The sequence below is a fragment of the Ailuropoda melanoleuca genome, chromosome 1 (genome assembly GCF_002007445.2).
Source record: "Ailuropoda melanoleuca isolate Jingjing chromosome 1, ASM200744v2, whole genome shotgun sequence".
In the NCBI taxonomy this organism is placed as follows: domain Eukaryota; kingdom Metazoa; phylum Chordata; class Mammalia; order Carnivora; family Ursidae; genus Ailuropoda; species Ailuropoda melanoleuca.
In genome coordinates this window covers 15030782-15054488 of record NC_048218.1, presented here as the reverse complement: position 1 = coordinate 15054488, position 23707 = coordinate 15030782, and the positions used below count along the sequence as shown (strand labels likewise).

Here is a 23707-nt window from a genome sequence, read left to right as displayed (position 1 = left end):
CAGCTGCTCTTGAAGCGAGGGATTGACACGAGAAAAACTTCTTGCCGAAGGATGTAAGTGCGTGTTGTGTGTGACTTGTGACGGGCACCCTTACAGCAAGCGAGCACGCTCATCTTGCGTCCTTTGTGCTGACCGTGTGGCACACGGCACGGCTGCAGCTTGCCTGAGCTGTCAACTCGGACCACGAAGTGGAAACAATGTGAGAACAGTGAAACAACAACTCAGAAACCTCGGCCCAGGTACATACATAAGAAACCTGGGTCTGTCACAATTACGGAGCTTTCATAACAGCCCTGAACTGCTTACATCTGGACTTCATTTACAAAAGAGAGAAATTTCTTGTTTAAGAAATTTGCTTTGGAATTTTTGTCAGAGCCAAAACTAATTAATATTGAATTCTCAAGAACTCCCCTCCCAAATTAACATTAACATCCCTCTAAAAAGTAGATCTTGGTCTAGTATCCAAAATATATATATATATATTTTATATTATATTAAAATATAATATAATATATACATATATATTTTTTAAAGTCTTACAACTCAACAACAAAAATTAAAAAAAAATAAAGTATTTATATAGCTATTTCTTCAGAGAATATACACAAATGGCCAACGGACACATGAAAAGATGTACATCATTAATCAGAGAAATTCATGTCAAAACCACAATGAGATACCACTTCACATCCACTAGGATGGCTACAACTGGGAAAAAAACAAAACAGTAAGTGTTGGTGAGGATGTGAAGATTTTGGAGCCCTCGTACACTGCTGAGAATATAAAATGTGGCAGCTGCTATGGAAAACAGTTTGGTGTTTCCTCAAAAAGTTAAAAATAGAACTACCAGCAATTCTGCTCCTATGTACATACCCCAAAGACCCGAAAACATGTACTCATAAAAATACTTGCACATGAATGTTCACAGACACGCTGTTCACAGCAGCAAAAAGAAACAATTCAAATGTCCATCAAGAGATGAGTGGATAAACTGGTATACATATGCTATGGAATATTATTGAGCCGTAAAAAGGAATGAGGTACTGATACCTGCTACAATGTGGACGAGCCTTGAAAACGTGCCAAGTAAAAGAAAGCAGAACGTCGTATAGGTAAATCCACAGAGACAGAAAGTAGATTGGTGGTTACCAGGGGCAGGTGGGAGTTGAAGGAGTAACTGTTAAATGTACTAAATGCCACTAAGCTGTCTATTTAAAAATGGTGGTTATGTGAATTTCACTTCATCTTTTAAAAAGTAAATCTAGCAAAAATTATGAACCAAAGTTGTTAGATTAGCAGACCCCCACGCTAAATACCCTGCTGAGCCCGAAGTCTTTTGCAAGGAACTTTTACAGAACAAAAAGACAGATTCATGGAGAAGTTTAAGCATTCCATCACAAATATACAAAATTTTTGCTTCCAATTTTGAAACAGAGAATAATTGAGTTGGAAGACCTCAAGGATAAGATCTAGCAAAGCCAGAAGAGCCACCCAGTTGCACCAGATGAAACCTAACATGGGCACTTATAAAATTCTTTCATCAAACAACTCAGTACAGTGAGGACAAACTAGCCATAATAATAAAAGCAAGCAAGGGAGGGGGCACACTTGGAGAGCAGAGGATATGGCTATCCAAGGAAAATCCTGGAACAGTAGAGAAGAGGACTACTTAGCTCCTCTCAAGATTAATTATAAAAGCTATTTTTCAAATTAAAAAAATTTTGTGTAGAATTAACACAGAAAAGTAGGCCAATGGAACAGAATACAGAGTCCAGAAACCAATCTGTACATGCAAGGAGACTTGGTAATATAAGAGAGGAGCCACTACAAAGTTAATGGGGAACGGGCGTATTATTTAATAAAAGATGTTATGAGAACTGGCTATCAATACGGGGTAGGATTTCAACCTTACAACAATCACAAAATTTAATCTGAGGTGAATTAGGCATATTTTGAAATTTATAACTTTTGAAGCAAGACAGAATTTTTTAGACTTCAGGGAAGGAATAAATTTTTAAAACCTAACACAAAAAGGGCTCAATCATAAAGGAAAAGGATGATAAATTTGACTAAATTTAAGTGCAAAACACTATATAATTAATGACGACCACAGACCACGTTAAAGCCAACCCACATACTAAAAGCAGCCATGTAACAGAGAAAAGTAGGCATACAAATAAATTCACAATGACCAATAAGTATATGAAATGAAGCTAATAAGGTTCTTGGTAGCCAGGGAAGTATGAATTAAAACAAAAAGCTACTATCTCACAGTTCTGACTAGAAAAATTTAAAAATCTGAGAAGACTAACTATTGGTGATGAGGCAAGAAAACCAGAACTCTCTTACCTTACTGTTGGAAGTGCAAACTTGCACACCACTTTGGAGAGCAATTTGACAAGATCTAAAGTCACAGACTATATGTATCAACTACCCAAAAATCCATTTGGGGGCATGTGTCCAGAATATCTAGGACAACTGCATGAGAAAATGTTATCAAGGATGTACACTTGCACCACTACTCAAAGCAGCAAAAAATAATAATTGAAATGACCATTATTGGGGGAACTGGCAAGTTAACTACTATACTAAACAGCAGTTATGTTGAGTGAAAAGGCAGGTTACAGAAGATTACACACAACAGGCTATCGCAAATAAATTTTTAAACTGCTATATATTATTTATGGATACAAACACATGGTGAGTATAAAATCTTAAGGAGGAAAAAGAGTCACACCAACTTCAGAACAGTAGGTTAGCTCTACGGAGGGAAAGAGGAGATGGCATCAGGGAGGAGTACAAAAGAGGAACATTTTATTTCTTTAAAAATCAGAAGCAAATATGGCAAAATAGTTTGTGAAGAGTACAAGGGCATTTATATTATTATTACTCTGTATATTTGAAATATTTTATAATTAAAAAGAATCTTAATGGGCACATATGGTATAACAATCAAATAATATTAATCATTCACACCACAAAAACTTATCAAATAATAACACTAATTATTTAAGCCACAGAAACTTATGTACATACATTAGACCATGTGATAAATAAGAGTTAAAATAAATTCTAAAAATTTGCAATTTACATTAGGGTTTTAAATTAATAATTTTGCTAATGGGCTTTGAATCTCATGCAATTTTTAATGTCCTTCTGCTAGAATTCTAAGGGATGCTCTGCAGCGTTGTTAAAGCTATATAAATAAAACTTTAATCAATGGTATTCTGAATTTCAGTCTTATTTTGGAAAGCTTTTTCTTTAGCATATAAACAGTAACAAGTTTTACATTTATATTTACAAGTCTCAAAGAAATGTGTTTAGAGTCCTAAGTATGAAGAGTAGGTATTCCACTTAATGACAGTGTTTCACCAAGAACCTGATGCCCTAGATACTAACGTGGAAAAACAATGCTCCATTATTCTCTTTTCTGTTCTACTTGAGGTTTGGGTCAGAAGCCAAGAAGTACCAATACTGGAAAAGTTATGAACAAGGTCTTATTATAAAACCATTTTTAAAGGAAAGGTGTGTAACTTTCACAGAGGAGTAACACTATCCTTTGGGATTACTACGTCAGAGAGACACATAGAAAGAGTATTTTAAGAAAGGGGTTAAGAAGAGGTAGTAGAATTTCGCCATCTGTTCTTCACTGACTGACTCCTTGAGTCTCAAGGCTATAAGATAATAAACACTAGGGAGAAAAATCCAAGAGACAGACAAAACTGGGTAGGATACTGCGTCTACAAATTCAACTCAAGAGATCTGTAACTCACGCATAATATTTCACTCTCAACTATGATACTCTGACCACATTCATTCTATTTCAATAATAACCATTTTACCCAGTTGATGGTAAGCAGTGATTTTATTTAACATGACTTGCTTTTTGCCAATTAAACATTTGCAACAGAGATGATTAGCTGATCTTTCAAGTAAACTTGCTATTAGATATGCTAATATTTCTCATATAATGGAAGACTGCAATAAAATTATTCTAAGTTCCAAACTTTCACACTTTTATAACCTGGGCACAATTTTTTAAAGGGTAACAGTGCTGTGGCAAACGGCAGGTATTCACCTATTCCACTGTAGCCCATTATACTGAATTTTACTTAGTACTAAAATTATTAACTTGTACTTCTAAAGGCTGGAAAAAAAAAGATGCCCCAAATCTCTAATTTAGTGTAACTCTGGCCGGTAAGAATAGCAAAATTTGCTTACAAAATTAAAGCCTCCTATGACATTTTAAAATTTTTGTTTTTTCCACCAGTCTTAAGTTTCAGAAATACTTATTTCTTCCCTCTTGATAGAGGGGTAACTACCACTCTGCTTCACGAATGAAATAATCTAATTGTTTCTCTCAAATTCTTATCCTCTAGAGACTCACTCAAACTGTGTAGTAAATTCACTGACAAGTCTGCATTTCAAATTTCACTAATACATGGAAATTCTTCCACAGCAAAAGGTCAGTGCCGTGAATTTAATTTTCTGAATTTCATAACCCTTGATTAATGGAGACACCTTAAAGTTCAGTTTACATTCTTTTATATAGGATTTCAGAGCATGCTTCAAATAGCTTACGATAAGCTATATTAATAGCTTAGCCTCACTTTTATCATTAAAATAATCTACAAATATCAGAATACTAATTAATTTGTTGTCACAACTAATAAATAAGTCTTAAAATATCTGTAGATATAAATCAACCCTCTCAATTCATTTGCCTCACTTGGACTCTTCTAGAACATAGATCAACAAACTAAATGGGCTTTTTACTCTAATACAGTTATACAGTGCTTTCACAAATTCCAATTCTGTAATTTAGGGGTTTTCCATATTTATTTTTAAATATACAAAAAGATTAAACTATTAATATAAATATTTTCTCTCAAATATGTAACAGTCTTATGTAAAAGAAAAGGTTTCCAAACATTTACAAAGCAATCTAAAGATAAGTAAACCTGATTTTAGGATTATTACATTAACCAAAATCATTTTCCAGAGAAGGTCCTATTTAAAAGTAATGCTCACTGGCCTCCTCCCATCCACACTTGAAGATGGATCCAGATGCACAGTCTTTGCTTGATTTACTTTGGGGTCACTTCCAACGGAAGGAAACAAATTCAGAAAAAGGTCTCACGACAGAGTGGACAAGTGGATTTGTTGCTAGATGTAAACCATTTGTACTGAAAAAGAAAAGGTTTTCAATGTGAAAAGAACCTTTTTTAAAGCTGTCATTTTACATATACATCCAACTTAACAATGATTAAGTGGAAAAGGGAGAATACCAAAATTTTAGCTTCCTCCATTCATCTCCAAAATCAGCCCAACTCAGTATTATTTCCCAAGGCTACAGGATGACTCCTTCTCCCTAGGTTCACACAGCCAGCCACTAAGACATGTCAGGAAGACCTCCCTATGAAACAACTGTACACTGGGCGGCTTTCTTTTCAATATGATATTTAAAAGGAGTAAAGAGCTCTAATGCCAGATGGCCCCTGGTTCCAATTTTTTCAGTCTCCTTTATGGTCTAGATCTTATAGGACCATCTACTGTTTGAGTGAGAGCTATAATAAAAACACCCATTTATTAAAGTGCTTTGATGCTACCAGTCTCTGTGAATTACTAATTATCTCTTACAGATTTTGAAAAATCATTTTAATATGCCTCTCATTAACTACAATTAAGAGTTAAACATCATTTTCTTTTCTAAAATTAGATATCACACATATAAATATACATAAAATATAAATAAGTTAATTTCTCTTTGGACTTACCAAGCAGGCTGAATGGAACTTTTTCTTGCATGTTCTACAGGCTTTTTTGGGAAGAGAATAGTTGAAACCATGAATGACTGAGAAACATATCATGCAATCTTCAACACCCTCAAAACGTTTGTCTACATTATTTTTCCATAATGCTAGGCCTTCCATAATACTTCCATTCTGTTAACAAAAAGAAAAAAAATAGAGTAAATATACTCTGAAGACCACCAAAGTTATTTTTATTCAATTTAATAAATTTTAAAGTGGAATTTAAATTAATTAATTAATCAACTAATTAATTTTTTAAAAAGATTCTTTTATTTGAGACAGAGAGGGAGAGTGAGCACAAGAAAGAGAGAGAGCACCAGTAGGAGGAAAGGCAGACTCCCCACTGAGCAGGGAGCCCAACGGCATGGGGCTCGATCCCAGGACCCCGAGATCATGACCTGAGCTGAGGCAGACACTAACTGACTGAGCCACTCAGGCACCCCTGAATTTTAATTTAGAAAGAAGAGAATCTGCTTGGCTATATTCACATCTCCTAAGTTTTCTGAATGTTGGTTTTTATTTTTATTTATTTTATTTATTTATTTTTTTTTTAAAAGATTTTATTTATTTATTTGACAGAGACAGAGACAGCCAGCAAGAGAGGGAACACAAGCAGGGGGAGTGGAAGAGGAAGAAGCAGGCTCATAGCAGAGGAGCCTGATGTGGGGCTCGATCCCACAACGCCGGGATCACGCCCTGAGCCGAAGGCAGACGCTTAACCGCTGTGCCACCCAGGTGCCCCTGAATGTTGGTTTTTAAAATGACCTCCCAAGTTTTAGAAACCAGATATAATTTTTCTCCATTAAAGACAGACTTGAAAGAGAGGGTCCGCACCAATACATCAAGTGTTATAGTCTCAACGTGCAAACAACTACAATTTGTTTAAAAGTCCAAGATCTTTGAGAGTACTGGGATTTCTCTGATCAGAGAAGGAGAGTTGAAATGTTAGACTAAAAGGAGCTCCTAAAGACATTCATCGGTCCGGTGTTTAACAAAAAGATTCCCCCTCAGTTTCTTTAATACCATGTATTGTTCCGTGTCATCCACAATGTCAGTGGAGTAAAGTCAATTCCTCTCAAACACCAGAAAAAGAAATTGCAGAACCTTAAAAAGGAAAACAGCTCAGTAGGCAGGTTCAGGTCATTCAGGCACACATCTGTGTCTACCCAAGGAAATATAGTGTCTCTTTCAACGTCAAGCAGAAGTGATGCATTTTACATCTTACTGCCCTTTCAAAGAGGAGGTCTACTATCTAGAAAGCTGAATGTGCACACAGAAACATACCTGATGGGTGAGGTAAGTGCTTAACTGCAGCATCCAGTTCCGCCACTGCTGAACAGCCACACCTACTCTTTTCCCACTCTCCACAGTTATTGAACCCAGCGGGTAATTGGAAGGCAGCTGTATTATAAGTTCAATAACTATGTCCTCAATAGTGTAAGTAGCCATCACTTCTCGAGTAGTGGCTCGAGCTTTAACCTGTAACACAGAAAAGGTAATACCTTTTTGCAAATTTCTTTCCTTTCATTCAAAAAACATCTTGATAGGTCTCTATTAGCAGTCAGTCTTCATTCAAAGACAATACAAGTAAACATGCCGGTTTACTGGACAAGAGGTATTTAATACAGAGGTTAGACATCTGACATATTTTTGTAGTGATTTCTATGAAATTCAAAGTTAGTTTCAAAAGAAATCCTGCTCATAGAAAAGTATGTTTTATGGTATTAGGCTTGTCGGATACATTTTGAACAGAACAGTGACAGGACGAGTTCTTAATTACTGCTTTTCTTCTACATCCAGGGTATCAAATATCATTTATATTTAGCAGTCCCCTAAGTCTTTCTCTGCCACAGAATTCCCTTGGGCTTTAAAGCCAACCATCAACTACTAGAATTATTCCCACCTGGTTTTAGTTTTCATACTAGCATTGCAAACAATATAAAACACAAGTTATCATGCTTGACCAACATATTCTTCTGACTGTCCTATTTCCAAGCTAAAAACCATAGCATCATCCTAAATTTTTCCTTCTACCTCCTCCTAGATATTAACTAGCTACAAGTTTGGATAAATCACCACAAAATTTTTAACATTCCTCTCCTTTAATGGCCCATTTCCACTGATACTGCCTCACTCAGGCCCTCGTTATTCACAATGTCTACTCCAGTTGGTCTCCCCTGACTATGCATTGAACCCAAGCTCCATGCCAACAGCCTATACCATATATTGCAGTCAGAGCAATTTCACTGATTATAACACTGACAGTGTCACTTGCCTCAAAGGAAAATTTTCAGTGGCCAGATAGGACAAAATATTTTAGACTATCATTTGAGGCCTTTCCCCACATGGCCCTAATTCATCATGGAAGCAACTGGGTTCCCTATTTACCTTCAGGAATCCTGCTCTGTATGAATGTTGGCTTATTCAACATTTCTTAGACAATCGCGGAAATTACATTCTCATCTCCAAGCTTTTTGCTTTTGCCGTACTGTTTTCTCTATATTCAACACTTTCTCCTCACTGCCCCTAAAACACAATCCTGCCCACTTCCAAGTAATCTTCCTCCATAAAGGTGCACCTAATCCCCTCAGTCAGATGCACCTTTCCCACACTTTCCAGTTTCCAATGCAAAAAACATATCGGTATCACACTTTTCCCTTTATTAGGTTGTATGTTATTACACAGTAGGAATCTGACCCTACTAAACCATTCACTTCCCAAGTGATTGACACACAGTGTCTGGAATCTACAGATGTTCCAATATATATTTTGAATGACCTAATGAATGTTCAGAAACTTTGATGGGGGTAAATTATAACATTGTTTCCATCTATACATTAATACTGAGACTTGCTTGATACAAGAATGAAGTAGAAAATAAAGTAGGCAATTTCTCTAAGTTCTGAATCAACGGTTAATATTGTGATGATACTCACTACCAATGACAGACATAACCAATAGTCAAACAACTTTTCTGGAAAAAATTCAAGATAATACTAACCGTCATGCCATTAAATAGTTGTGTACTTGTTTGCACAGAAGAAATTTCTTGAAAGGAAAGAACATTGCTGACATACTTGCTTGTAAATCTATCTACAATATTGAAGACACGCTTCTCACTACTATTCCACCACAGCCTAACCATGGCAGGCAAGTCTTTTAATGTCATATGATAGACTGAACAAGCCAAGTGTGGGATATGGTAGGGAAGAGTTGCTGTTTCTGAGGAAAAAACAAATTCTTAGTTAATAACATGTATTTCTTACATAGAATAACAGACTAGAAAATCATTTTTAATTCCTTAACACTAGAGCTGGAGCTCATAAAACAAACATCTGAAGAAGCCAGAACTCTAGAGTATTAACTTTCTCTCACACATTCGAAATGAATCACTGGAATGGGAAAAAGAAGTAAAAAGAATGAAAATCCCAAATGACACTGAAAAATCTGCCTAGACATAGCATTCTATATTTCACATGACAGATCACAAAAAAGGGATCACATGTATTTTAAAAAGGACAAGCCCAATCCCTCGGCCCAGGCAGTGGGGGAAAAAAGTTAAATAAAAAGGAGGAAAAATTTAGGGGTGCCTGGCTGGCTTGGTTAGTGGAGCATGTGACTCATGATCTCCAGGTCATGAGTTTGAGCCCCACTGGGTATAGAGATTATAAAAAAATAAGCTTTAAAAAAAAAAAAGGAGGAAAAATTTAAAGACTGTCTTCTTATAAATTATGAAAAGGAGTTTGGTCCCTAAACTTTCCCCAGGGCTCACTGATGTGTTACACAAAAATCCTAAAATATCGACCTCAATACTCACAAGACATCGTACTCTCCTCACATCTCCAAGACATTTAAAAAATTTCAATTCTAAGGAAGCCACTTAAAACACTGGAGTGCAACTAGATGCATGCATGTCTATCCCAAGCTAAAATTTGAGCTCCTGGAGTGAAGAAAATAAATTTTACTGATCTTTGTTTCCCCAAATGAACACTACTTATTTACAGGCCTACAAAACATTATCACCTAACAAATATTTGCTTACAGAATAAGTGGTAACAGTCTCAACAAACAAAGCTTCAAAATGTATAGATTTCTTACCCTTACCCACAAGATCTAACTGTATGTCCTATTTAGATAAATATGGAAAATCGTACACTTCAACCTTCTCACATTTGGGGTTATTCTCTAAACTCTGAAAAGTAGAGAATAAATACAACCTAATGTGGACCTAGTCTCCATGAAAGAACACCAACACACATCTTACTGACCTCTAATACTCAACTGGAGCTCTTCCGTAAAGAATGTTTTAGGGTCCTTATTTGAGAGCTCAATAGCTGTCTCTGCATAGGTTGGATTTTCTGGCATAAGCCTGAACAGGTGATAGAGCAATTTATTCAAACTTTTTGTTTTCCTAAGGTACATTGAGTACAGTGCCCGAAGCTGGTGGAAAATAAAGAATTTTTGTTAGTAAACCCAATTAAACCGAGTCAGTGAGAAGAGCAAATCAAAGTAGAATAGATTGTACAAGAACACAATGAAAAAGGCATTAATTTGAACACTTAGAATTACATGGAAGAGTCCTACTAAATATATGCCACATTCTTACTTTCCAAACATGTCATTTGATGGCACTGCTCCCTTTCTTCATAAACAAGCAGTTTTTACTATCCCCTCATTTATTGGACATGTTTCTAACATCTTTCTCAAACGATCTCCTTGTTAATAAGTTCACCTCTACTTTCTCTACGAAAATCTACTCCCCCGCTCCCCACAGACGATATGCTCCCTCTCCTCCCAAGTCTTCCTCATGCCTCTTCTGCACCATAGTCCTTAATCTTACAGAAGTCCTGCTTAAAACTAATCCCATTTTTATGTTTGAGCTTACACCATTATCAAAGCTCCAGCATCCCTTTAGAAATACGAGAGCACAAACTAGTAGTCCAAAATGTCTTGGGGTCTTCTTGTTTTGTAAAGCAGGGTTTCACTCAAACATATGGATTTCTGGGGGCGCCTGGGCAGCTTAGTCGGCTAAGTGTCCGACTCTTGGTTTTGGCTCAGGTCATGATCTCGTGGGTCAGGCTCCCACTCTGTGGGGAATCTGCTTGAAGATTCTCTCCCTTTGCCCCTCCCCCCATTCCCCTGAGTGCATGCTCTCTCTCTCAAAATAAATAAATAAATCTTTTTAAAAATACATGGATTTCTGGTTCCTTTTTTTAAAAATGGGAAATCTTGTAAAATAAGTCAGTCAGAAAAAGACAAATACCGTATGATTTCACTCATATGTGGAATTTAAGAAACAAAACGAAGAAAAAAAAGAGACAAAACAGGAAACAGACTCTTAACTACAGAGAACAAACTGATGGTTACCAGAGGGGAGATGGGTGGGGGATGCATGAAATAGGTGAAGGGGATTAAGGAGTGCACCTGTTGTGATGAGCACTGATGTACAGAATTATATAATCACTATATTGTACACTTGGAGAGAATACAACACTGTATGTTAACTATACGGGATCACAACAAAAATTTTTAAAAATAGGAAAATCTGGCACCACTAGGTGCACTTCAGGCTTCTGTGTGCTTCAGAACTCATTCTTCAATAACCCAGTTTTTGTATGTTCACATTTACTTTGCAACTCCTTGGTATCTGTACTGGTTTTAAAATTATTCTTTCCATTAAGGCATTTATCTCCTCTTGGTGCAAGACATTTTCTGAACACTATAACTGCTCAAATACAAGTATCAAGCCATAAAATACGGAATTTATTTTTAAAATATGTTGATCGAAGTACCTAACAATCGAGAAATCTGAAGGACACTACTTTTCTGAGTAACCAAACTTAGTACCACCAATAAAGGACACACTGAGATTCTGTGCTTCCTGAGGTTAGGACACATCACCACCGTGCAGTAAGTACTCTTGCTGAAAATTATCCAGAAACTGATCATGAGGAAACAATCAGACAAATCCAAATCCTAAGAGAGTCTACAAAATAACTAACCTGAATGACAATAAAGAAAAGAAAGGTAGGGAAATTATGGGTTAAAGAAATATGACAAACATGATACAAACATGATCCTTGATAAAAACTCAATAGAGAAGGAATAAAACTATAAAGGACATTACAGTGACAACCAAAAAAATGTGAATACAAATTAGACATTATTGCATCAAAATTAAATTTGAGTATAATAACTATATCAATACACTTATGTAGAAACATGTACTTGTTCTTAGGAGATACATGTTTAAATACTTTTCGTAAAGCATCATGAGTCTGCAACTTAATTTCAAATAGATCAGCAGAAAAAAAGTAAATACAGAGAAAACAGGTACAAAGGTACCAACATTCAGGCGCCTGAGTTGCTCAGTCGGTTGGGCATCCGACTTGGTTTCGGCTCAAGTCATGATCTCAGGGTCGTGAGACTAACCCCTGTGTCAGGCTCCACGCTCAGTGGGGAGTCGGCATGAGATTCTCTCTTCCTCTTCCTCTCCCCGCTGCTCTCTCTCTCTCTCCAAAAGTAAATAAATCTTCAAAGGTAGCAACATTAAAAATCTGTGACTCTAGGAAAAGGGTACGTGACTTTTCATTGAATTATTCTTCTACCTCCTCTAGAAATCTGAATTTAAAAAAAAAAACAGTTGGAAGTAGAATTTTAAAAAAGTAATGATACATATCAATGGCTTTTTTTGATAAAAGGTTAGCATCCAAAATATATAAAGAAGTTATAAAATTCAACACCCAAAAAACAAAAATAGTCCAGTTAAAAATGGGCCGTAGACATGAATAGACCTTTTTCCAAAGAAGGCATTCAGATGGCCAACAGACATGAAAAGATTACCAACATCACTCCTCAGGGAAATGCAAATCAAAACTACAATGAGGTATCACCTCACACCTGTCAGAATGACTGATATCAACAACATAAGAAATAATAAGCACTGGAGCACTGCTGGTGGGAATGCAAACTGGTGCAGCCACTCTGGGAAAGAGTATGGAGTTAAATATAGAACTACCCTGCGATGACTGGCTGGCTCAGTCAGAGAACACACAATCCTAGATCTAAGGGTTGTGAGTTCAAGCCCCACATTGGGCATAGAGCCTATTAAAAAACAGTAACAGCAACAAAAAATGTCAGGTAATCTTCACAGAAGAATAGATCTGTTGTGGGTGGCACAGATCAACTGCCCTGTAGCACTGAAGTAATTAAAGTACTGCTGCATTTCATTAAAAACAACAACAACAACAACAGAACTACCCTACAATCCAGCACTACAGGTATTCAGCCAAAAGATACAAAAATACCGATTTGAAGGGGTACACGGCACCCTGATGCTTACAGCAGCATTATCAACAACAGCCAAATTACGGAAAGAGCCCAAATGTCCATCGACTGATGAATGAATAAAGAAGATGTGGTGTGCGTACGTGTGTGTGTGTGTGTATACACACACGCACGCATGCACACACATTTAATGGACTATTGCTCAGCCATCAAAAAGAATGAAATCTTGCCATTTGCAACAACACAGATGAAGCTAGAGAGTATAATGCTAAGCAAAAAAAGTCAGAGAAAGACAAATACCATATGATCTCACTCAAATATGGAATTTAAGAAACAAAACTGATGAACATAGGGGAAAAAGAAAGAGAGCCAAATCATGAGAAACTTTTTGTTTTAATGGGAAACTGCAGGATTATTTTATTCTTTTTAATTTTTAAGATTATTTATTTATTTATTTATTTGAGAGAGAGCGCATAAGCAGGGCAGAGGGAGATGGGCAAGCAGACTTCCAGCTGAGCAGGAAGCCTGATCCCAGGACTCCCAGATCATGACCTGAGCGGAAGGCAGATGCTTAACTGACTAAGACACCCAGGCACCCCAAGAAACTCTTAACTATAAAGAATAAAGAGGGTTGCTAGAGGGGAGGTGGGCAGGGTGATGGGCTAAATAGGTGATAGGTATTAGGAGGGCACTTGTGATGAGCATTGGGTGTTACATTTAAGTGATGAATCACTAAATTCTACTCCTGAAACTAATATTACACTGTATGTTAACTAACTGGAATTTAAATAAAAACTTGAAAAAAAAAAATCAATGGACTTTTAAAAACACATGTATATTGCCCAGAAATCCCACTCCNTGATGAGCATTGGGTGTTACATTTAAGTGATGAATCACTAAATTCTACTCCTGAAACTAATATTACACTGTACGTTAACTAACTGGAATTTAAATAAAAACTTGAAAAAAAAAATCAATGGATTTTTAAAAACACATGTATATTGCCCAGAAATCCCACTCCTAGGTATACAACACAAGAGAAATGAAAATATATGTCCACCCAAAAATTCATATACAATGTTCACAGTAGCTTTATTCATAATAACCAAAAAGTGGAAACAACCTAAATGTCCATCAATGGATAAATGAATAAATAAAATGTGGTATACTCATATGATGGAATATTATTCAGTCATAAAAAGGAACGTAGTACATATATACGCCATAACATGCATGAATTTGGAAATGTTATGCTAAGTGAAATAAGCCAGACACAAAAGACCATGTATGTGAAATGTCCACAAGAAGCAAATCCATAGAGTCAGAACACAGAATAGTGGCTGCCCAAGGGCTGGAGGTTTTGAGAGGAAATGGGAACTGACTGAAAATGGGTAAAGGTTTCTTTTTTCAGGTATTGAAAATGTTCTAAAATTAGAAAATGGTGATATTTACACAGTTCAGTGAATATAGCAGAAATACCAAACTGTATATTTTAAATAAATAAATTTGACAGTATGTGAAAAACATATTAGTAAAGCTATGAAACACACATACACTCATGGCTTTGTTCCAGTTCAATCTGATTCACTGGGAATTGTTTTTCTTAAGAAAAAATTTAAAAAATCTCAGATTTAGGACCAATTACAGTGTTTTTTTAAAAAATTCTGTTTGCTTTAGGATTTACATAATTAGGCTATTAACTGAGTTATTCTGGTTTAACTGTCATAGTTCAGTTCAAGTTCCAGACTCATTAATGCTGCTATACAATTCTTTGTGCCCCTACCCCAATTCTGGTTTAATGAAGAAAGTGATGCATGGCCATTTTCTAAATTTCTGAATATAAGATGGTAATAACAAAATTCTTACACATGGAAGCCTCACTTTGTTGCAATTCTTTAGAGATCAACAAAATTTTAAGAAACAAATACAAAAGCCCAACAAGGAGTTCTTGAAATACATCACCAGCAAATAAAACTAGCTCAAGTCAAAAGCATAAGTGGCCAGCCTACAGAAAAATAAAACAATTTAAACATCTAGAACATCACTGCCTCTATAATTAGATCTTCCTCTTAGACCTACATATTCAACGATGCATATGTGCATATATTCGCACCCAGGTATGAGTTATTAGCAATGACATAAATTATAACTTAGAAATTCTGAAAAATCACATTGGAAATGAATGCCATATTTAATCACACCTCAAATATGAGGTAATTAACTAAGTGTTATTGTATTGACCTGTCAAAAAAGTCACTGTTTATATTTAAAAAGCCATCAGTTTATCAAACTGATTCAATCAATATTTAATTGGAATTTTTTAAGTGGGGATCTGCCTACAGAATAAAAAGAAAAAAAAAAAAAGACAGAGAGAGAAGAAAACCTGGAAATTTCTTTCTTCCTAAACATGAGACAACAGAGACATCTAGTGGCTGCTATAATTTGGATAAAATAATTTTCTTAGGATATTTTTTTTACCATTTAGAGATAACAGTTTGAATTACATAGGTAGCACTTCACAGATCTTGCTCTAAACACTGATTTTCAAACAAGGTAAATTCCCAATGATGTATTAACCAAAATCTCCCCAAGGGTCAGAAGTTGACCAAAGGGGGGAAAAAAAACCCAGCAAGATCCAAGTCCTTTAGAATTATTACTGCGGTAATATAAAATCAAATTATATAAATCTTGTTTCCCGCAATTAAAGGACTTGGTGGTTACATTCAGTTAGGAAAAAAAATTGATTCAAGCACATTCCAGAGATTACTTTTGCAAAAAACTGTGTGTGTGTGTGTGTGTGTGTGTGGATAAGGAAGTTAAGGGACAGAAATAAATTTAGCAGAATGTCTGAAGTTAGCCAGAAAAGATTAGGTTAAAATATGAGGCATTTTTCCTTTTTTCAAAAAGGGGGAAACAAAGGGTTCAGAACAGTAACAGAAACACACAGAGGACATAACTGTCAAAAGTTATCATGTACTTATTTACCTGAGATGAAGCAGCTTTGAAGAAAGTAAGTATTAATTTCCAGGTGAGGAGGTATCCCAGAACATAGCAGAAGTCTTCACTCAGTGGCTTAATAGTAACTATCTGTCCAACAGGAATACACCCCAAAACATTTTCTAGCAAGTCCTCCTGAGTGCTAAGAAGAGACATCAACGCTGCCGGTGGTGACCTATGAATCAATATTAAACACAATTTTCTTCATAACTTATCCCTTAAAAAACTGACAGCATGTATAGACTTTGAGCATTTTAGAAAAATCTTTCTCTATTTTCCAAAAACCATTTTAAAAGTCCCCTTTACAGATTCAGTTTCAACTGCTAATTTTAACTGCTAATTCTGCTAAATTAAATATATTTAATTACAAATACATCAACATATGTAAACACAAAACAAATTTTATATTCATAAATACGTAAAATATTTTCATATTTATATATTTAAAATATATATGAAAAATCCTACAAAATATAAGCTCTAGTAGCACTTTAAGGAAAGAGCCTTTTAGAAAACATGTATTTCAACCTTCTGTTTTGCGGATGGAAAAAAAAAAAATATCACACACCCAGAGAGGCTAAATGATTAATCTCAAGTCCCTCAGCTAGTCAGGGGAATGATGAAGGATACCAGGTCCTACCAGATCCTTATAAAGAGTAAAAAACATAAGACTGTATGTCTTTTCAGGAAAGTAAATTAAATATTCATATTAATTCATGGCAAAGTAAATTAATTTTCTTCTTTACTGAACTACTGCACTCATTAACACTTTCAGATGCACTTAGGAGATCCTCAAAAAGTGAAATACTTGTGTATATCCTGTCAAACTGTGACATTGTAGCTCAGTTCTCTCCTTTCGCCTCTGCATTTCTTCCCTTGTAGCTTCGTTTTCCCAGCCCATAAACACAGGTCTTCAAGCTTCTGCCCTTGAATTTTTACCTTCAACACCACTATCCCATGTACCAACCCTTCTCTACTTCATACCAACAGTCACTGGATTTTACAAATACCAGCTCACGTATCTCTTCATTTCCATGCTGTCTTCCATGCATAGTTACTGTTTCTAGAAAGGTCTCCACCTCCCTNCTCCACCTCCCTGTGCTTCTTCGTATAATTTATGATTCATACCATAGCCAGAATCAGCTGGTACTTTTCCCATCTTCTACCAAATAATGCCCTAAATCCCAGAAAATGTAATTTTTAAGGCCCTTCATTATCTTAGGTACCCTTCCAGCTTTATTTTTCACTATACCTTCCCTGCCTATTCCACCTATATTCGTTCATTTATCCTTTTATTAAACAAATGAGCAGTATTCATGAATCTGTGTTAGACCAGGTACCATTCTGAATGCTATGAATATAGTCGGTAACAAGAGACAAAAATTCCTGACTTTACAAAGCTTCTATTCCAGTGAAGGAAGATATAGACAATAAAAAATATGTTCAGTGGCAACTACTCAACACTCCCCAGCACATTCTGAACACTCACGCCTTCGCACATGGTATTCCCTTAATTTATACGGTCTTCTCTGCCCCGCTGAAGTGCTACCTAACTTCACAGATCCAGCACAAGTGTCTCTTCCTCAAGAAAAAGCCTTCCCTTCCGGTGCGCGGCAGTCGTGTTCCCCCAGCATGCTATCTATCCTTTTCCGTGGCACCTGCCACACACAGTCTTCTATTATAAATGTCGTCTACAGTAGATTATAAGCTCCTTATGAATAAGAACAATTACCAAACACCATATTCTCCCCTAGGCATTTAATACTTTGCACAAAGTGGGTACTCAATAGATACGTGAATTGATATACTCTTTCCACAGATACCATGTGGTCAAAGAAAGTTCTGCTAAATAGTAGCAAACTGAAAATATGATTTAGGAANGCCAGCGAGAAACGGAACACAAGCAGGGGGAGTGGGAGAGGAAGAAGCAGGCTCATAGCGGAAGAGCCTGACGTGGGGCTCGATCCCATAATGCCGGGATCACGCCCTGAGCCGAAGGCAGACGCTTAACCGCTGTGCCACCCAGGCGCCCCGATATACTCTTTCCACAGATACCGTGTGGTCAAAGAAAGTTCTGCTAAATAGTAGCAAACTGAAAATATGATTTAGGAAAAACAGAGAGGAACTATCTTTGTGGCTGGACTCTAACTTTCATTTTTATCTTATAGATGACTTTAAAAGACCTACTGAATGAATATATACTCTAAATTTAGAGCTTGTATGTTTATCCATCTTCTAAAGTTATTACAAGTGAGGTGGATTTTGAGAATTTAATAAAACAAGTTATTAAAAAAACTTACAAGGCTGGTTCTTCTTCTTCATCTCCATATGACTTTAGATTATCCTGATCATATTGTGGTAATTCAGGCATCAATCTACAAATGAGAATATATATTATAACACATTCAACAGTTCATTGTTAAAGCATGCTCAAGAGCAGAAAGACCAATACTTACTTTGTAATGAGTATATTTTTAAATGACTGTTTTCTGAAATAATCACCTACGGCCCGGACTACCTAAATGTAAACTGTGTATAGAGAACAGTGACCTAAATGATCCAGAATTTGGCATCCCTGTTATTAAAATGCATGGTCAAGTTCACTTTTTTTTTTTTACTTTGACTTTTTTTTTTAATGACCAAGGGTTAAAACTACATATATATTCTTTTTTATTTTGTTTATTTTTTTTTAAGATTTTATTTATTTATTCGACAGAGATAGAGACAGCCAGCGAGAGAGGGAACACAAGCAGGAGGAGTGGGAGAGGAAGAAGCAGGCTCATGGCAGAGGAGCCTGATGTGGGGCTCGATCCCATAACGCTGGGATCATGCCCTGGGCCGAAGGCAGACGCTCAACCGCTGTGCCACCCAGGCGCCCCTTATTTTGTTTATTTTTTGAACCACCACAACACTGATTCAACTGGAAGAATTCTTACTTGTATAGCATATGGTAAACAGCAATTTGCACAGGTCGAGCTCTGTGGAGGAGTAATGGGGCCAACGTATTTAACAATGTCTGGAGATATTCTGGTAAGTTTGTTTTTTGGCCAGCAACCAATCTTGAAGGGAGTTTTTGACTTAACAGCTGGTCTTTTGGGATATATGTTAGTGTTTCACACATGGGCTTCAGCATTGCATTCTGAAAGGATGTTTCAGATGTATCTTCACTTTCTTCTGAGGACAAAAAGGAAAGAAACATGCACATCCCAAAACAAAGTGAGTAATAGAACTTGACTGATTCAAGGTCAAATGTCATTTAAGAAAATGAAATAAAAAACTGACAAACAGTAGAGCAGTCCTCGCTAGAAACTGTTTAATGTAATCTTAAAAGTAATCATAACTTCTATTATCTCATCCTTAAAAAAGAGAAGTCGGAGTTATAAATAATCTACTCAGGTTATCTGAATTACTATTATTTTAACTTGCAATAGTCTTTGGATACTTTGCCAGTTTTCAATTCTTGTCTGTAAAACAGAAGCATATATGATGCTTCTGAGATGCCAAGCTTTCTCTCAAGTTCTTTTCTTCACTATTCTGTACTGTTTGACTTAAGCAGCCAAAGTTTTTGTTCTGAATTTTTCAACTAGTCATTTGCAATGAATCCCACTATGATTCCCCTTTCACTTGCCTGTAACAGTCACCAAAAGAGGTAACAGCAAACTGTGGATGCCTTGGGAGAAAAATTCTTTCCATTCACTGATTAGATTTACAGGGAGATTGCCAATGGTATCCAGAGTTGCAGAATCGAAAAAAGCACTGAGTTCACAGGCCAAATCACAGCTGACACAGGCAAACAGTTGTACAAGTGGAACAGAATACAATGCATGATTCTCACTTGTTGTCTGAAGAAACAAAAATGAAATAGGTAAGCTGACATCTACCAGAACACCATTAATCAAGGCAATAAAGAACTCTCAGTTCTCTAAATTTTAAAACAAAAAGCAGTTGAAGTGTAGAGTCTCAGGAGACATTTATACATTTTACATCAAAATAATTTTTAAAAAAATTAAATACTAAGAATTAGAATCAATCCATTTATTCTGAAATGCTATTTCTTTCTTTTTTTTTTTTTTTAAAGATTTTATTTATTTATTTGAAAGAGAGAGAGACAGCCAGTGAGAGGGGGAACACAAACAGGGGGAGTGGGAGAGGAAGAAGCAGGCTCATAGCAGAGGAGCCTGATGTGGGGCTCGATCCCAGGACCCTGGGATCACGCTCTGAGCCAAAGGCAGAGGTTTAATGACTGAACCACCCAGGCGCCCCTGAAATGCTATTTCTAAAACTATGAAAGAAAATATCAATTACCATTTACCAAGTGAAATATATAAAAACATATTTATAGTCTTCTCAGGAGCCCTACTTATTATTAAGTTATTTTTAAAATAAGGACACTGGGGGCATCTGGGTGGCTCGGTAGGTTGAATGTCCAACTCTTGACTTGGGCTCAGGTCATGATCTCAGAGTCGTGAGATTGAGCCCTGAGTCAGGCTCTCCTGCCTGAGAGTCTCTCTTCCCCTCTCCTTTGCCCCTCTCCCCTGCTCACACTCTCTCTAAAATAAATAAAATATTTAAAACAAATAAAAAATAAAATAAAATAAGGACACTGAGGCTCAAGAAGTTCACGTTGCACACCCTAAGCCACAGAGCTAATAGCAAACAAAGCAGAGATTCAGACCAATTCAATCTCCAATGATTTGCTGCCATCAGAGCCCACAAATATTATACTTGCTTTGTGTCATAAAAAGAGCATTAATTCCCTCTGAATTTGCTTAATCTTTAACATATTACTGACATAGTACATTCTAATAATTAAGAGCCAAAAAGATTAAAAAACTGATCATGAAAGATAAAACCTCCAAGGACTGTGCTATAAATATTATATTAAAATGAGCTAATGGAGAGAACACTTAAATAGCAGGAGATTTGGTCACTGAATGATACTGGCAGACCTTAAACCTCTATCACTTGACTGTTCTATCAAATAGTAACTGGTGAGGAATACATCTATGAAGCATTTAAATGTTTGCAAAAGAGCTAATTACAATCATTACTTAAAGAATAAGATTAGTAATTGGTTCTAGTATACAGATATGCATGAAGACCTAACAGAGGTGATGACACATTGGGTTAATTTACCTCCAACCAAGCCAACATGGAGCACATGATGAAGTCCCATTCACTCTCTGCCAAAGGAGATGAGCAGTATTTCAGAAACAGAGAAAGGAACCGGATTATTTCTATATTCACACCCAGTATCTCTGGACTTACTTCTGATAGATTACTGGGATAAAGACAAAAACAAAACAAAAAAACATGAAAGAATGATATGGACATTCAATCAGAAACTATTTTAAATCTTATATACTTCTAAAAGGTTGACTTAAATGTTTACTATCCTATAACTATACAAAATTGTGACTGTAAGATAGAGAATCTCGATACACATTGTAATGGGGGGAGACACAGTATAAAATATCACCTACCAACTGAAAAGAAAAATATCTTCATGATCTTTCTTCCAGGATATAAGAATTTTTAATATACCATGTAATAGCTCCCCATCATCTATGCTTCTGGTTTGCAGGCAAGAATTGAAAATGGCAAGATGTCCAAAACCTCCTAAAGTAAAATTCAAAATGAAAATTAAAATGCACACATATACACACCCACATTTATCTATACATACTGACTTAAACCACAGTTTTCTCTTATAGATGTAGAAATTATTTTTTTTCTTTGATAAAACTGGTTTTTGACAAAATATAGGGATGATCATTCTCTTAGACCATGCTAATATTACGAGAAGAAGCATTCTTTTCTTTCTTCGACATGAAACTTGAAATGAGGAAAAAAAAATTCTAGTGCAAATCATGTAAGCACTGTAATTACTATAAGGGAGAAAATTCAAGAAAAATCAATCACTATATAGAATAGTAAACTACCAACTTCTCTTATATTGTTGTGTGCAACAGACAAAAAAAGAAAGAAAAAGAGAGGAAGAGAGGAAGAGAGAGAAAGAGAGAAAGAGAAAGAAAGAACGAAAGAACGACAGAACAAAAGAACGAAAGAAAGAAAGAAAGAAAGAAAGAAAAAATGAAAAATCAGGAAAAAAAAATTGTATTGCTACTATAAAAGAGAAAGCCTATTTTGAGATAGGTCAAAAACCTTCTCCAAAATTGTCCTGGTTAAGAATTCTAAAAAGGGCTTACATGAAAGAGTCATCAAATAAGTGTGTTAAGTTTCACAGGTCAGAGACCCTGTCTCCATACCAAACACCTACCACAGAAAAGGGAGTGGGGGTGGGGGTGGGGGTGTGGGTGGGGTGAGTAAATGATACTGTCCTTTAAATTAAACTGTGCTGGGGTTTTTTTTCTGGTTTTTTTTTTTTTATTCTTGGTTTCTTAAGTGTAGGACTCATTCAGTATACCCACCTCTCAAATAAAAACAAACATACAAAAAACATAGCTAGAGTGTAAAGTTAAATAAAGATGGAAAACAGAACATACTGTTCCATAATTCATACATTCACTCAATAGGCATGTACTGTGTCTGGAAAGCTCTCATAGGTTCACCGCTCTTTAGAATCCCTGATTTCTTCTTATCCTTCAATGCTCAGCTTCAATATTGCCTCCACTCTATGTAATTCCCACATATATGAAGTACAGCCCTCTGCATTTCTCTGTTCTCAATTACGTTTGCTGCCTTTACAGCACTAATGTTTGTTATTTATTTATTATCTCAACAGAAAGCAAGCTCCATGAAGGAACCCTGTCTGTTTTACTTATTACTATATACCTCCTCCTAGTACAATGCCTGAGACCCAGACTTTTATTTTAAGTGACTAAATGAAGATGAATAAATAATGAATACCAGGTGCATTGCTAGATGCTGGGGAAAGATGAACAAAATCCAGTCCCTGAAGGGACTCATCCAGCAGTACTAGCAGACTTAAAAAAAAAAAAAAATTACAATATAATGTGGAAAAAGAATGGGCACCTAGAAAAGGAAACAACTATCTCCACCTAGGCTGAGTCAGAAGAGGTATCCCAGGGTGCGCCCGGGTGGCTCAGTCGGTTGGGCACGTGACTCTTGGTTTTGGCTCAGGTCCTGAATTCATGGCTCGAGGATCAAGCCCTGAGTTGGGCTCCACATTCAGCGGGAGTCTGCAGGGTGCAGATCTGCCTGAGTCTGATCCTCAGAGAAGGATTTCTGACAGCCCTCCCAGGTAAGGAGCTGAGCCACAGCCCCCCACCCCCCTCCACACACACGCTGTGGAGCATCTTCCAGCTGCATCAGGGCTGGAGACAATTCCTGAAAGCTGTGTGGCCCCACGGCACTCAAGCCAAGAGGTGGCTGAATGGAGCTGATCAACCCTGAGCAAAGCCAGTACCATGCACTGGGGCTTCCCCTGCTCAACATGGGCAGAGTGATTAATTCACACACAAAGCTGAGGGTCGCTCCCAGCCCCTCCCCCTCCACGCAGGCAAGGGCAGGGAAGCTAATTCATAGCCCACTAATGAATATAGTACCCAACCCTATCTAATGAATCCGACCAGAGAATCCAGGCAACTGCCGAACCAAGCTAGCAGTCTTATCCAAATGTTAGCCTC

General features: G+C 36.5%; 1 protein-coding gene across 2 annotated transcripts in view; it reads right to left on the bottom strand.

Annotated features, from left to right (window-relative positions):
• Positions 1 to 3850: 3850 nt before the first annotated feature.
• Positions 3851 to 23707, bottom strand: part of LTN1 (listerin E3 ubiquitin protein ligase 1) — a 65242-nt gene continuing 45385 nt past the window's right edge. Inside the window, exons 20-30 of one of the 2 annotated variants that reach the window (XM_011227352.3) lie at positions 21581 to 21716; positions 21234 to 21378; positions 19726 to 19939; positions 19034 to 19271; positions 18398 to 18472; positions 16086 to 16272; positions 10082 to 10253; positions 8815 to 9035; positions 7098 to 7292; positions 5778 to 5945; positions 3851 to 5186 (exon numbers count right to left, since the gene is read on the bottom strand). In XM_011227352.3, the coding sequence (XP_011225654.1) occupies positions 5124 to 5186; positions 5778 to 5945; positions 7098 to 7292; positions 8815 to 9035; positions 10082 to 10253; positions 16086 to 16272; positions 18398 to 18472; positions 19034 to 19271; positions 19726 to 19939; positions 21234 to 21378; positions 21581 to 21716 (1814 nt within the window). In that variant the 3' untranslated portion in view covers positions 3851 to 5123. The remainder of the gene's footprint in view (positions 5187 to 5777; positions 5946 to 7097; positions 7293 to 8814; positions 9036 to 10081; positions 10254 to 16085; positions 16273 to 18397; positions 18473 to 19033; positions 19272 to 19725; positions 19940 to 21233; positions 21379 to 21580; positions 21717 to 23707) is intronic. The other variant, XM_011227353.3, reaches the window with a different exon arrangement.